Raw genomic sequence first — 14,505 nt, 5'->3', positions numbered from 1 at the left:
CAAAAAAAAAAAAAAGTTTTCTGACTGGAAGAAAAAATAGCAGAGGAAAGAGTGGGAGCAAAATTACTGAGGACATAAACAGCAAAGTATGTTCCAGATACAGTAAGTAAATTCTGCATCACTGAGCAAAGGTGGAAAAGTGCGTAAACCACAAGGATGCAACTTCCTTCTCCCCTCTCAGCCCAGGCAGGAACTTCTTTCTATTATAAGGGCTATTTGAGAAGAATCTCTGCAGGTCCAGTTTGGTCCTAAGCTATACACATTCAGAAACTGTATTCTACGATCTTGTCAATTAAACCTAAAGATATAATCAATTGTAAAACAGAGTATAAAAGCATCAGTATTCAACAGGGATAGAATCCCTCCTGGTGAATACATTCACTCACAAGAGAAACAAAAGGGAAGACTGCCTGGTGAGCCCAAAACTGTAACAAAAGAGCTAGTAGCTTTGGGCTGTTTGAGATGATTACATTAGCCATCACTAATACATGAAATTATACTAACCTCATTCTAGATTCAAAGCACAGGTTTCATGACCTTTTCAAAATGTCCTGACTCCAGAAGGAAAATAGATCTTTAAATCCAGCTAAATAACAATCACTAAAAATTTTCCTATTTCCTGCCCATTCAAAAAAAAACCTTACCTGAAAAAGTTCAATAAGCTCATTGGAAGAGTCACACATAATGCACAACCTAAAGGGAAGAACATTGAAATTATTATGAATTATTACTCCAGAGTGATTATTATATATAAATATAATTGAAGCCATGCAAAATACACTTTTAGGCTTTTAGGCTCAATAATTTTCAGGTTCAAGTTTACTTCTATAATGAAATGTAATACATTTCTAAACAGCTTTAGAGCAACAGTACAATTTGGTAATTCAGAGGATTGACTCAAAGAGCCAGGGTAGGCTTTAATTTTGGTTGTATCGCCAACTGCTGGTATGACTTTAGGCAAGTCAGGCTTTTGATGCCTTAGTTTCCTCATTTATAAAATAGAGATAATAGTCCCAACCCCAGAGTTTTGATAATTTAATGAGTTATGACGTGTTAAGAAACTTGGAACAGTAGGTGGTAGATATATTAAGTTGCACTGTGAAGTGTGAGGTAAAAAGGGGGACAAATTAACAGATCCTGCTGCTTCCCATTTATACTTATTTCTACGTCCCTGGCATTTTCAATTTCTCCCTTCCCTACCCTCATAAGCACACTGATTCTTTCCCCTCAAACCTCAAAACAAGGATAGCCTTCCCAAGAAACCCTACCATTGATTCCGCTGCCCTGCCTACTATCTCACTTTACGTCCTCATTTGCCAGACACTTCTGTTGCCTTCAATTTCGCTAAATTGTACTCTTAAAATTTACCAACCTTTCCTAATGAACAGATTCAGAATGCTTTTTCATTCCTGACTTCTAAGTAAAAGAATGTGGTTGACTATCCACTAACCATAATCCTTCCCTATCTTTGCCTCTATGGTCCCATTCCCCCCAAAGTTCCTCTAGCCATCCATCCATTTCATTTTGTGTCCTTTATTGGCAATTCTACTTCCTGCATATGGGAACACCCTTCCACTGCACTTACATTCTCCCTCAGAAAATCTCTTAGAGCTCAACCACAAGTTTACAGCATTTAACTCTAATATCTAGTTACGTGCTCGAGCAAATCCAACAGCCTCTCTGAGCTTCAGATTCCACATGTACAATGAGGATGAGTTAAATGATCTTCTAGAGGGCCTTGCATCTTTAAAATTCTCTTATTTTATCACGTCTTTCAAATTCCAATGTGATATATGTGGCAACTTTCTGGACACTTCATTTGGATGTTTTGTTGTAACGCAACAAATCAACTCTAGTTTATTCCAGACTCCTGGTAACTGACTTTACTTGGCTTGAAAGTCAAAGCAGCTATAACTTTAAGGATCAAAGGTAAAAAAAATTCCTTCAAACCAATTCCTAAGACATTTGGCTAAAAATAGAAGAAAAGACTAGATCAAAGTTCCCCAAATTAGAAGACATTAGAGGGAAAGGAAGAACACAAAGTTCCTATCCTCGATGTTCTCAGAAATTTTTACAGTCTATTCCACGTCAAGCTGGGAAGCACTGGAGGGGGGATCAAGCCCAAATTAATTAACTCAGAATTTATTTGTTGTTCTGAGGTGTTTGAAATAGGCTGAGACAAACTACTAAAAACATTGTTACCAAATATAACTTTAGTTTAAGAAAATCTTGAAATAGCTTCATCGTAAGTAGAGTAAGCATGGAGAAAGCGTGGGATCTACATGGGTTGCCAAAGATAAAAACTACATCCTTTCTTTCTCTCTTCTTTGAGACAGAGTCTCACTCTGACACCCTGGCTGGTGTGCAGTGGCGCAACAGAGCAAACTATAGCCTTAAACTCCTGAGCTCAAGGGATACTCCCACCTCAACCTCTTGAGTACTTAGGACCCTAGGCATGTGCCACCATGTCCAGCTAATCCTTTAAAAAAATAAACTTTGGCACTGAATCTCAGAGTCAAAGCATTCTATAATAGACATATTCTTCTTACTTGACAGTGAATGTTATTTTCTTTGCATTATTATTATTGCTTAATATTTCAATGCACCAATCATCTGATTTCTTTTTTGAATGTATCTATGTTCATTCGTTCTTTACAAGGTTTTTGTTTCTAGTCCTTATCTTAAACATTGTTATTATTATTAAATTTTATGCCTTTTTAATTTTGTGAAGGCAAAAAAGGAAACCTAATAAACACATTTATATGTAAATAATAATAATAATAATCTTTGGCTAGGCATGGTGGCTCGTGCCTGTAATCCCAGCACTTTGGGGACCCTGAGGTGGGTGGACTGCCTGAGCTCACAGGTTCAAGACCAGCCTGAGCCAGAGCAAGACCCCATCTTTAAAAAAAATAAAAATATAATTTTTGTAGAGATGGGGTCTTGCTATGATGCCCAGGCTGTCTTGGCCTCAAGCAATCCTTTTACCTCAGAATCCCAAAGTGCTGGGATTATAGGCATGAACCACCAAGCCCAGCCTGCATCTTTTTCTTCTCTAAATAGTACTTAACATACTATTTGCAAGGAGTACTTAATTTTTAAATACTTAACTATTAAACTCTATGGATATGCCAACCTATATTGCCATAACTGAAGACTCAGACTTCATAATATAGGTAACTTCATAGCTATACCAAAATCAGAGTTAGAAAGCATTAAAAAGGATCAAGTGGAATGACAGATGATCCAAGGATAATGTGGTCATAAAACATATTTTGGTTCCTCTCATTTCCAGCTTATTTATTAAACAAGAACTTTAGTTAAACACCAAGAAAAAAAGTACCTTAAGAAAAGTTAAAAAGATCACAAGTGAATTTTTCTAGAACTAGAGTATAAATGTTTCAACACAGTAACTAAGTAAATGACACGAAGTCTATGTTAACCAGTTTGATGAAAATATTTCAAACTGTATAGGAAAACACTACACTGTACCCCATGTTTGCATTAATGTACACAGCTATCATTTAATAAAGGAAAAAAAAAGAAAAGTTAAAAAGATGTACAATAGGGAGAAAATTATAATCTCTATCAAAATAAAGGTTTAATATAACTAATATATAAAGAGTTTCTAAGAATAAAGGAAATGGCCAACAACTCTACAGAAAAAAAGAGCTTGAGAAATGTAAAGTATACAGAAAAAGAAATAAAAATAGCTCAACACTAGAAAACTTTATTTGTAATAAGAAAATTCAAATTGCACTAGACAGATATTTCTTACCTATCAAATTGGCAAAAAGTTCAAAAGTCTGACAACATACTATGTTGGTGAAATTTTAAGTAAACAAGCACTTTCATATACTGATTATGGAAAAACAAAATCACACAACCCATATGAAGGGGAATATGAGAATGTTTAGAGAAACTACATACATTTTCCCTGTACTAGCAATCCTACTTATAGGGATCTTGTCCATAATACACTGGCAAAAATATGAAAAGTATATAAGAATATTCACTGCAGCAATTTTTATAACAGTAAAAGACTAGAAATAACTCAAATGTCTGCCAATGGGGAAGAGGGGACTAGTTCAACAAACTTTGGGAAAAGTAGATCCACACAATGTGGCATAGCATTGTAACTGTGTTTTTTTTAAAGAGAAATACTTGGGTTGGCACCTGTAGCTGGTCACATACACTGAGACTGGTGGGTTCAAACCCAGCCCAGGCCTGCCAAATGATAACTACAAAAAAAAAAAAAAAAACAGCCAGGCATTGTGGTGAATGCCTGTAGCAGCTACTTGGGAGGCTGAGGCAAGAGAATCGCCTAAGCCCAGGAGTTGGAGGTTGCTGTGAGCTGTGACGCCATGGCACTCTACCAAGGGCAACACAGTGAGGCTCTGTTTCAAAAAATAATAATAAATAAAGAGAAACCCTTATCATTTAGAGATATACAATGGAGTACTCATGGATGAAATAAAATGATGTCTGAGATTTGCTTTAAAATAACCTAGGGAGGAATATGCCAGTTACAATGGCCTAAAGAGGCAGTGAAATTCCTCTCACAAATTATTATTAAAAACCACACAGGCGGCTCGGTGCTTGTGGCTCAAGTGGCTAAGGCACCAGCCACATACACCTAAAGTGGCATGTTCGAATCCAGCCCGGGCCTGCCAAACAACAATGATGGCTGCAACCAAAAAAATAGCCGGGCGTTGTGGTGGGCACCTGTGATCCCAGCTACTGAGGAGGCTGAGGCAGGAGACTCACTTGATCCCAGGAGTTGGAGGTTGCTGTGAGCTGTGATGTCACAGTACTCTACATAGGGGGACAGCTTGAGGCTGTCCCCACCCCCCCAAAAAAAAACCCAGATAGGCCAGGGGCAGTGGTTCGCATCTGGAATTCTAGCATTTGGGGAGGCCAAGGCAGGAGGATTGCTTCAGGCAAGGAGTTAAGGCATGCCAGAACAAGAACAAGACCCTGTCTCCAGAAAAAAATAGAAAAATTAAAAAAAAAAATAAAAATAATTTTAAAAAATGAAAAATTAGCTGGGTATGTTGGCACACACACCTGCAGTCCTAGATAATTGCCTACAGTCACAGCTACTCAGGAAGCTGAAGCAGAAAGACTGCTTGAGCCCAGGAGTTTGAGATTGCAGTGAGCTATCATGATGTCCAGGTGACAGAGGAAGAGCCTGTCTCAAAAAAAAAAAAAAAAGTGTGTGTATATATAAAATTACTACTTGAAGGCACTAGAAAAAAGCAGGCAGAAATTACATTTGAAACACTGGGAAACTCCAACTCTGTGGCTTGCCTACCCAAAGTTGTAGAGCTCAGAAAATTTTACCCTAATATATGACTCTTTGATATAAAGAGTATTTTGAGCCAGGCTCACACCTATAATCCCAGCACTCTGGAAAGATGGATTGCTTGAGCTCAGGAGTTCAAGACCAGCCTGAGCAAGAGTGAGACTGTAAAAAAACTAGCCTGGCTGGGTGCCCATAGCTCAGTGGTTATAGCACCTGCTACATACACCAGGGCAGGCAGGTTCAAACCCGGCCAGGGCCTGCTAAATAACGACAACAACTACAACAAAAAAATAGCCAGGTGTTGTGGTAGGTGCCTGTAGTCCCAGCTACTTGGGAGGCTGAGGCAAGAGAATTGCTTGAGCCTAAGAGTTTGAGGTTGCCGTGAGCTGTGATGCCAGAGCACTCTACCAAGGGTGACATAGTGAGATTCTGTCTCAAAAAATAAAATAAAAATAAAAAAACTAGCCAAGTGCCTGTAGTTCTAACTACTTGGGAGGCTGATGCAAGAGGATCACTAGAGCCCAGAAGTTTGAGGTTGCTATGAGCTATGATGCCACAGCACTCCAAGAGCAACAGAGACATTGTCTCAAAAACTAAATTAATTAATTTTTTAAAAAGAGCATTTTCAATTAAAGGCCCTTAGTGATCAACAGGCATTGATAGGGGCCTGCCCTCTATCTGCATAAACGAAAGTTACCCATCAACATAAAGAAATTTCCCTGTTATCTCACTATATTGCAAGAAGATCAAGAATGCAGACTAAATCATTTTATATATAATACCTGTCTCTTGGGTTAATTGGATTTGCAAAGAAAATCATTTACAAGTCAATCTGTTTCTCACATCCATTTATCCTCCCTAGAAACAATTATGCCCCTAAACAGAATTACCTATATTCCTCATCTTCCCCTCCCCTCTAAAAGGAGGGTATAAAAATTTCTGGACACCACTGGGATACAGGATAATCACTTTGTGATTCTCCCTGTTAGCATGATAAATAAACCTCTTTTTCTTACTTTTCTTACTACCTGAATCATGAGTTGATCGTTCAGTTAACTTTCAGAGAAAGGTGAAGTTTCCCTTCACCCTCATACCTGCCCCGCCCATCCTGTCCTAGATGGTGGAAAGCCATAGCCTTCCTTGCCAGCTGTGGAAGCAGATAATAGAATTTAGAGCATCAAGGGAACTGGAAGTTTAAAGGGAGCTATTTTAGGAGAGAGAGAAAGATGCAGAGGGGTTGAAATCCAAAATTTGAGTATAAACTCTGCCCAAATTCCTGGCTAGCTATTAAACTAGCAAACAGGAGACCTCAGAAAACATGGTGGAAAAGGTGAACATTAGAGGAGATGCTTAGAAGACGGGGTGCTCTTGGTGAGGTCTGTGGACTGTTAACATCTTTCACCATGTTTCCAATACATACTCAGCTAGGGCTGAAAGAGGCAGAAGCCTTATTGTGTTTAGGTGTCAGAAGGCAGAACAGTTGCTAATAGAGCAGCTAAAGATTCAGGATGGAGAAACCCTAAAAGCAAGGAAACCATAGAAAGGCAAGCACCAAAATCTCAATTATCAATTTTGCCCAAATCTTTGGCTGACCACTAAACTATATAGCAGGGCTTTTTCAATCTTTTTTATCTCATGGCACACATGAACCTATAGTTAAACTTCCACAGCACAGTTAAATTATGTTGATCCAAAAAAGAGCAAAAAAAATTTTTTGATTTATTAACATAAAAATGCACCAAGTCTAAAAAAAAAACAATTATCATTTGTAATAAAAAGACAACAATTAAAATCTTTAAAAAACTTATTTATATATTTTTATTACAATTTAACATTTAATAGGATATCCAAGCTTGACTTTTTTTTAGAATATCTTCTTGGCAAGGTTGAATTTTGGACAGGCATACTCTTAAATCTTCTTCCAAGGATTCTAGCTGTGGTCAATTTTGTTTTTAATATTATACACTGCAGAAAAGCTCACTTCACACAAATCTGATGTATTTTCAAGGCTATACCCCATCCACTTTAGAAATAAGCCAGTGTTTATCATAATAAAATATTTATTATAACAATGATATACCTGTATAATCAATTTAAAGAGGTTTTAATTTTGATATGTACACTTACTGTGCTTTGAACCTCTTTCAAAAATACTTTGATTAATGATTTTTAAAAATTTTCTTGGCACACCTAAGATCTTGTAACAGCACACCAGTTGAAAATCACTGCTATATAGACAGAAATGGGACTCCCCAGAGACCAGGCTAAGATAACAGCAGGTGAAAACTAAAAATAACTAAACAGAGACATTTGACTACTATATTCCACAAGGGGACAGACTGCTCACTCAACTAAATTAAATGTATATTAGAACAAAAAACCCACAGATCCTAAGAACAGAGTAGATTCCAAAGTCTCTACATATATTACCTACCTAAGTCCAGTTTAACTTTCACCAAAAAAGTGCTACATATGTAAAGAAATTGGGGGAAAAGCAGTCAATAGAAACCGACTGTAAGTGGACCCAGATGGTAAACTTGGCAGACGGAACTTAAAACAGCTATTTTAAATGTTCAAAGAACTAAAAGGAAAAAAACAAAACAAAGAACTAAAAGAAAATATGCCAATAATGAATGAACAGATAGAATCTCAACAGAGAAATGGAAAGTATAAAAAGAAACACATGGAAATTCTAGAGGTGAAAAGTACAATAACTTAAAGAGATAAAGGTCTGAAAAAGGGCAACTCAAGGTTTTTGTTTTGTTTTGTTTTTTGAGACAGAGTCTCACTTTGTTGCCCTTGGTAGAGTGCTATGGCTACCTCAAACTCTTGGACTTAAGCTATTCTCTTGCCTCAGCCTCCCAAGTAGCTGGGACTACAGGGGCCCACAACAATGCCTGGCTATTTTTTGTTGTAGTTGTCACTATTATTGTGTAGCAGGCCAAGGGTCAGTTTCAAACCTGCCAGCCCTGGTGTATGTGGCCAGTGCCCTAACAATGAGCAATGGCACCAAGGCAGCAAGTCAAGGTTTTAAGAGTTGTCTCTTTAAACCCCCATACTACTGCTCCTTTGGAAATGAAAACCTGCATTCCTTTCCCCAGGCCAGTAATCACAGGGGCAGAAAAATATTCTTTGCTATTTATTTTCTAGTATCTTAAATCCCTGGAGATGGCTCAATAAAATTGTGCAAGAGTCACAAGATTGTCATCACAGGAGACAAAGTAAACAATAGCCCCAAGCCATAACATGTGACACTTCATAATGGCAAACAGAAGCCACTCTACCTTCTACTAACCTTGTGTCATCAGGTCTTCAATTAGACCTGAGCCCAACTGCTGAAAAAAGCCCTTTTAAAAAGTCCTGTTTTTCTACCTAAAGACAGAATTGGCAGTCTTTTAAGACACTAATCTACCACCCTCCTTTGCCAGAAAATTAATAAACTTCTCTTTCCTTTTCCTCAAACCACTTGTCCTTGTTCTTCATTCTCACTGATTCAGCCTTCGGGACAAGCACTGAACTTTCAGTAACAAGATGGGCCGAACAGCAGATGGGAGATGGCAGAAGAAAAAGAAATGAACTTAAAGATAGATGAGGCAGCACCCAAAGCTCAGTGGGTAGGGCACCGGCCACATATACCCAGGCTGGTGGATTCAAACCCAGCCCAGGCCAGCTAAAATAATGACAACTACAACAAAAAAAATAGCTGGGCATTGTGATGGGCACCTGTAGTCCCAGCTACTTGGGAGGCTGAGGAAAGAATCGCTTAGGCCCAAGAGTTTGAGGTTGCTGTGAGCTGTGATGCTACAGCACTCTACCCAGGGCGACAGCTTGAGACTCTTGTCTCAAAAGAAAAAAAAAAAAAAAACAGATAGATGAGCAGAAATGATCTCCTACCAAAATTGGGAAAAAAGATTAAAGAAAACTTAATAAAGCCTCAGAAAATTACTTGTAAGATAATAAATGCCAATCAAACACATATAACATTCACGTAAATGCAGTCCTAGAAATAAAAAAGGCCAAAAAACACCTGAAGAAATAAACTGGCAGATAATTTCTGACATTAAGTCAGAAATATTTACTTACATATACAACAGATTCAACAAGCTCAATAAATACCAAGAAGGACAAACACAAAGAAAATCATACCTAGTCACATCATAGTCAAACTTCTGAAAGCCGAAGACAAACAGAGAATCTCAAAACAAGAGAAATATAAAGCATGACAATGATATATGAGCTGACTTAGAAACAACGGATAGCAGAGGACATTCGACTGATATGTTCAAAATGATGAAAGAAAACAATTAAGGCAAAATCAATACATTTTCACATAAAAAAACAGAATGTATTGCTATCAGATCTGCACTACAAAAAACATTAGAGGAAGTTCTTCAAACTTCTGGGAATGAACACCATATTTTAATTCAGATATACAGAAAGGAATGAAGTATAGCAGAAATGACAAATATGTTTGTAAGTGTAACAAACTATATATCATAAGATAACCAAGGGGTTAGAGTGTAGTGGTGCATTTTAGGCAAGATTGGCAAAGGTACTGAAAACTATTGAAGCTGGGTAATGGTAGACAGGGATTTATTATAAAAGTAGAAACAGTATAAAGAATACAGATGTTCATTTTTTTTTTTTTTCACAATAAAAAGGAAAAAGGAGGGAGAATCCTGCTTTCCAGCTTGGCAGCCTATCTGCTGTACCCAAAGAGGACAACCCTACATAATGGCAAACAGAAGCCACTCTACCGACTACTAACCTTGTATTATCCTTCTCCTCACTTAAGGCTGGGGAACCTCCAGCCTCAAGGCCACAGTGGGCCTCCAGATCCCCAACTCTCGCTCCTCAACTCAATACAAACTTCACAGAACCCCTTTATTAAAAGGATGTGGTCTGGCTTGGTGCCTGTAGCACAGTGATTACGGCACCAGCCACATGCACCAAAGCTGGCAGGTTCAAACCCGGCCCAGGCCTGCTAAAACAACAATGACAATTGCAACAGAAAAATGGCCAGGCATTGTGGTGGGCACCTGTAGTCCCAGCCACTTCGGAGGCTGAGTCAAGAGAATCTTTCAAGCCCAAGAGTTTGGGGTTGCTATGAGCTGTGATACCACAGCACTCTACCGAGGATGACATATTAAGACTCTGTTCCCCCTCCCCCCAAAAAAAAAAGGATGTAGTCTGTGAAAAATTTAAATTCAGCTTCAGTCTAAAGGCTGTGCTCAAGGATCCAGAAGGCTACATGTGGCCCCAAGGCCACAAGTTCTCCACCTCTTAGTGCTTAAGCTCCTTTTATCCTTTTATTCATTTGTATCTGCTCAAATTTAGTACCAAGAAAGTTGATGTATTTGTATAGAAACACAGGTTTTCATTTTCTTTCAGAAGGAATAATTTAGATACATTTATAAATTATAGGCGGCACCTTGTACCTCAGTGGGAAGGGCGTCTACCACATACACTAAGGCTGGCAGGTTCAAACCCAGCCAGGGCCTGCTAAACAACAATGATAACTGCAACAAAAAAATAGCCAGGCACTGTGGCAGGTACCTGTAGTCCCAGCTACTTGGTAGTCTGAGGCAAGAGAATCGCTTAAGCCCAAGAGTTTGAGGTTGCTGTGAGCTGTGACACCACAGCACAAGGGAGACATATTTTTTGAGACTCTGTCTCAAAAAAAAAAAAAATTTATAAAGTATAAAGAAAATTATGTATTTATGTTAACTTTAAATTTAATACTTAAGGGCTCAGCACCTACAGCTCAGCAGCTAGGGTGCCAGCCACATACACGGGAGCTGGCAGGTTCAAATACAGGCCAGGCCTGCCAAACAACAATGACAGCTACAACCAAAAAATAGCCAGGCATGGGCAGAGCCTGTGGCTCAGTGAGTAGGGCGCTGACCCCATATATCGAGGGTGGTGGGTTCAAACCCGGCCCCAGCCAAACTGCAACAAAAAATAGCCAGGCATTGTGGCGGGCACCTGTGGTCCCAGCTACTAGGGAGGCTGAGGCAAGAGAATTACCTAAGCCCAAGAGCTGGAGGTTGCTGTGAGCTGTGACACTCATGGCACTCTACCAAGGGCAACAAACTGAGACTCTGTCTCTTTTTTTTTTTTTTTTTTTTTTGAGACGGAGCCTCAAGCTATCCCCCTGGGTAGAGTGCCATGGCATCACGCTCACAGCAACCTCCAACTCCTGGGCTCAAGCGAGTCTCCTGCCTCAGCCTCCCAAGTAGCTGGGACTACAGGCGCCCGCCACAACGCCTGGCCATTTTTTGGTTGCAGCCGTCATTGTTGTTTGGCGGGCCGGGGCTGGGGATTCGAACCCGCCACCTTAGGTGTATGTGGCTGGCGCCTTAGCCGCTTGAGCCACCGGCGCCGAGCCGAGACTCTGTCTCTTAAAAAAAAATAGCCAGGCATTGTGGTGGGTGCCTGTAGTCCCAGATACTTGGGAGGCTAAGGCAAGAAAATCGCTTAAGCTCTGTGAGCTGTGCCGCAATGGAACTCTACCTAGGGCAATAGCTTGAGACTGTTTCAACAACACAAAAAATTAACATTTAAGTTTAAGACAAATGCAGCAAACCTGCCATGGGACAAGCTGCTTAAATGAAAAGATTCACTACATGGCAGTAAAGAAATATAGCCCTGAGCGGCACCTGTGGCTCAGTGGGTAGGGCACCAGCCCCATGTACTGAGGGTAGGTGGTTTCAAACCCAACCCTGGCCAAACTGAAACCAAAAAAACATAGCCAGGCATTGTGGCAGGCACCTGTAGTCCCAACTACTTGGGAGGCTCAGGCAAGAGAATCGCCCTAGCCCAGGAGTTGGAGGTTGCTGTAAGCTGTGCGCTGCCACAACACTCTACCAAGGGCAATAAAGTGAGACTCTTTTGTCTCTACAAAAAAGGAAGAGGAAGAGGAAGAGGAAGAGAAGAGAAGAGAAGAGAGTCCTTTCAAGGTAAATAAACAGGTACCATAATAGGAACATTTAGTAGGTTATAAGGAGCTCCTAAAACATGTGCAGTTCAAAGCCACAGAAAAAGACCCTAACCACTCTTCTTCTGAACAGTTTCTAAGTCTTACCTGATTCTCATTCCATTACCAAGGTTCACCAATAGAAAGAGATAGGGTTGTTTTTAGACAAGGGAACAGAGCGCAGGACATAGTCCAGCAGTATGGCTTTTTACTTCTCCAAAGGTACTTAGTGCCATTCCTTGTGCCCCAAAATAGCCACCCAGATTCAATTTCTTCTTTGCCTCCTTCCATACCAGTAATGCTCTCCTGTACTTGGAAGACTACCAAGTAGTCTTTGGCTAAAATCAAAGGGAAATATTACCACTAGCAAAAACCTCTAACTACTATCGGTGAGATAAGAAGGAAGGTATCCAGAGAAATACACTTAATTTTAGAGTAGATATACTATAAAATAATCTCTATTTCATCTATTCTACTTCACGCATACTAATAATCTCCAACTTTGAGATAAATATGAAATTTATACCAAATGTCCTCCCATCTAGTCTAGATTAATCTCAATAGTTACTTTATCAGGCTTGTGTGATCTATTTTGGTATTTCCCTCTGATTAGAAATCAGCTTGGTGCAGAACAAAAAGACAAAATTAGGTTGAAATCACGTAGGATTGTTCTGCTTGCCAGAGGTTGCCAAGGGTTAGGGGTTGACTTTTGATAACAAAGTGATGGTTAAAACAGGCTTCAACATGGAACTTCTTACCAATAATCATTGCAGTGAATAGGTCTCTATATAAGAAATTAAACAGGAAAGGTTCATACCAGGCCTCAACTCCCACAACCGCAGTCACTATGTAGACAAAAGAAATGGTCTAAAAGGAAAAGGCAGACAAAAGAATACAGTAGCATTAATAGCTGGAAAGATCAAGAGTCAACAATTCTTTATGCAGCATTAAGTCTAATCAAACAGTTTTAGTAAAAGCAAGAAGTATGCTTAAATTTGGTATGTGGCAAGTCTCCTTACCTTTAAAAATGTTTCCTTAGCCAACAATGCTATAAAATAACTAAACTTCTAGACCATGAGATTTTCAACTGGTATACCATGAGAGAATCTCAGTTGTACCACAAAAAATTTTCAAAACCATTAATTCAATTATTTTCAAAACAAGCTCAAAGCACAGCAAGTATATATATATTTTTTTTTTACTTTATTTATTTATTTATTTATTTTTGTGGTTTTGGCCAGGGCTGGGCCTGAACCCACCACCCCTGGTATATGGGGCCGGCGCTCTACTCCTTGAGCCACAGGCGCCACCATTTTTTACTCTTTTTTTAAGCAATATAATTTAAATGTGCATGGAAGTTTAACTATAGGTTCAAGTGTACCATGAGATAAAAAGTTGAAAAACACGGTTCTAGACAATGCATGGAGAACTGTAAAGGCATTTCATAAACTGGTTAAGTCATAAGATAATTCAACTTGCCCACCAAACCAACTTCCCTCAACAAACACATTCCAACTTCCAATTTCTTTACTGGAGGCTTAAGTGCAAACGGACAAAACAGCAATACAAAAAACTGGAATTCCAAAGCAGGGAGTTAATAGCAAGCCTATTAAATAAAATTAAGAGTAAAGAAACCTCTCCACTCACTAAAAATCTGGCAATGAAGACAAAAAGCCAACAATTTAATTATATATGCACATGTCTCTTTATAAAATCAATGGTCCAAGGGAATATTTAATAACATTAAGACATAGTTAATTTTTTTGGTATAATAATGGTATTGTGATTATTTTTTAAAAGAAGTCTTTATTGGGCGGCGCCTGTGGCTCAAAGGAGTAGGGCGCCGGCCCCATATGCCAGAGGTGGCAGGTTCAAACCCAGCCCCGGCCAAAAACTGCAGAAAAAAGAAAAAAAGAAGTTCTTATTATTTAGAGGTATATAGCATAGTATTTGTCCCATAAGGAATTTCCTTCAAAAACAACTGAGATGGAGGCTGAGGGACTGTAAATATGAATTAAACTGGCCACATGTTGCTAATAGGTAAAGCTAAGAAATGGATACGTAAGAGTTCATTATACTAGGCCAGGCATGGTGGCTCACGCCTGTAATTCTAGCACTCTGGGAGGGCCAGGAGGGAGGATTCCTTGAGCTCATGGGTTTGAGACCAGCCTGAGCAAGAGTGATTACTCCGTCTCTAAAAATAGCTTGGTGTTGTGGCATGCAC

At 39.2% G+C, this 14,505-nt stretch overlaps 1 protein-coding gene across 1 annotated transcript in view; it reads right to left on the bottom strand.

Moving 5' to 3' along the window:
* The window catches only part of SELENOI (selenoprotein I), a 55,513-nt gene that overhangs the window by 13,125 nt on the left and 27,883 nt on the right, over positions 1 to 14,505 (bottom strand). The window contains exons 6-7 of the mRNA XM_012803732.2: positions 13,040 to 13,148; positions 645 to 693 (exon numbers count right to left, since the gene is read on the bottom strand). Coding sequence (XP_012659186.2) covers positions 645 to 693; positions 13,040 to 13,148 — 158 coding nt within the window. The remainder of the gene's footprint in view (positions 1 to 644; positions 694 to 13,039; positions 13,149 to 14,505) is intronic.

This window comes from Otolemur garnettii, unplaced genomic scaffold (genome assembly GCF_000181295.1).
Source record: "Otolemur garnettii isolate 467f Iridium unplaced genomic scaffold, OtoGar3 scaffold00022, whole genome shotgun sequence".
Classification (NCBI taxonomy): Eukaryota; Metazoa; Chordata; class Mammalia; order Primates; family Galagidae; genus Otolemur; species Otolemur garnettii.
Note: the sequence above shows the minus strand (reverse complement) of the source record. Positions and strands in the feature narration are given on the sequence as shown.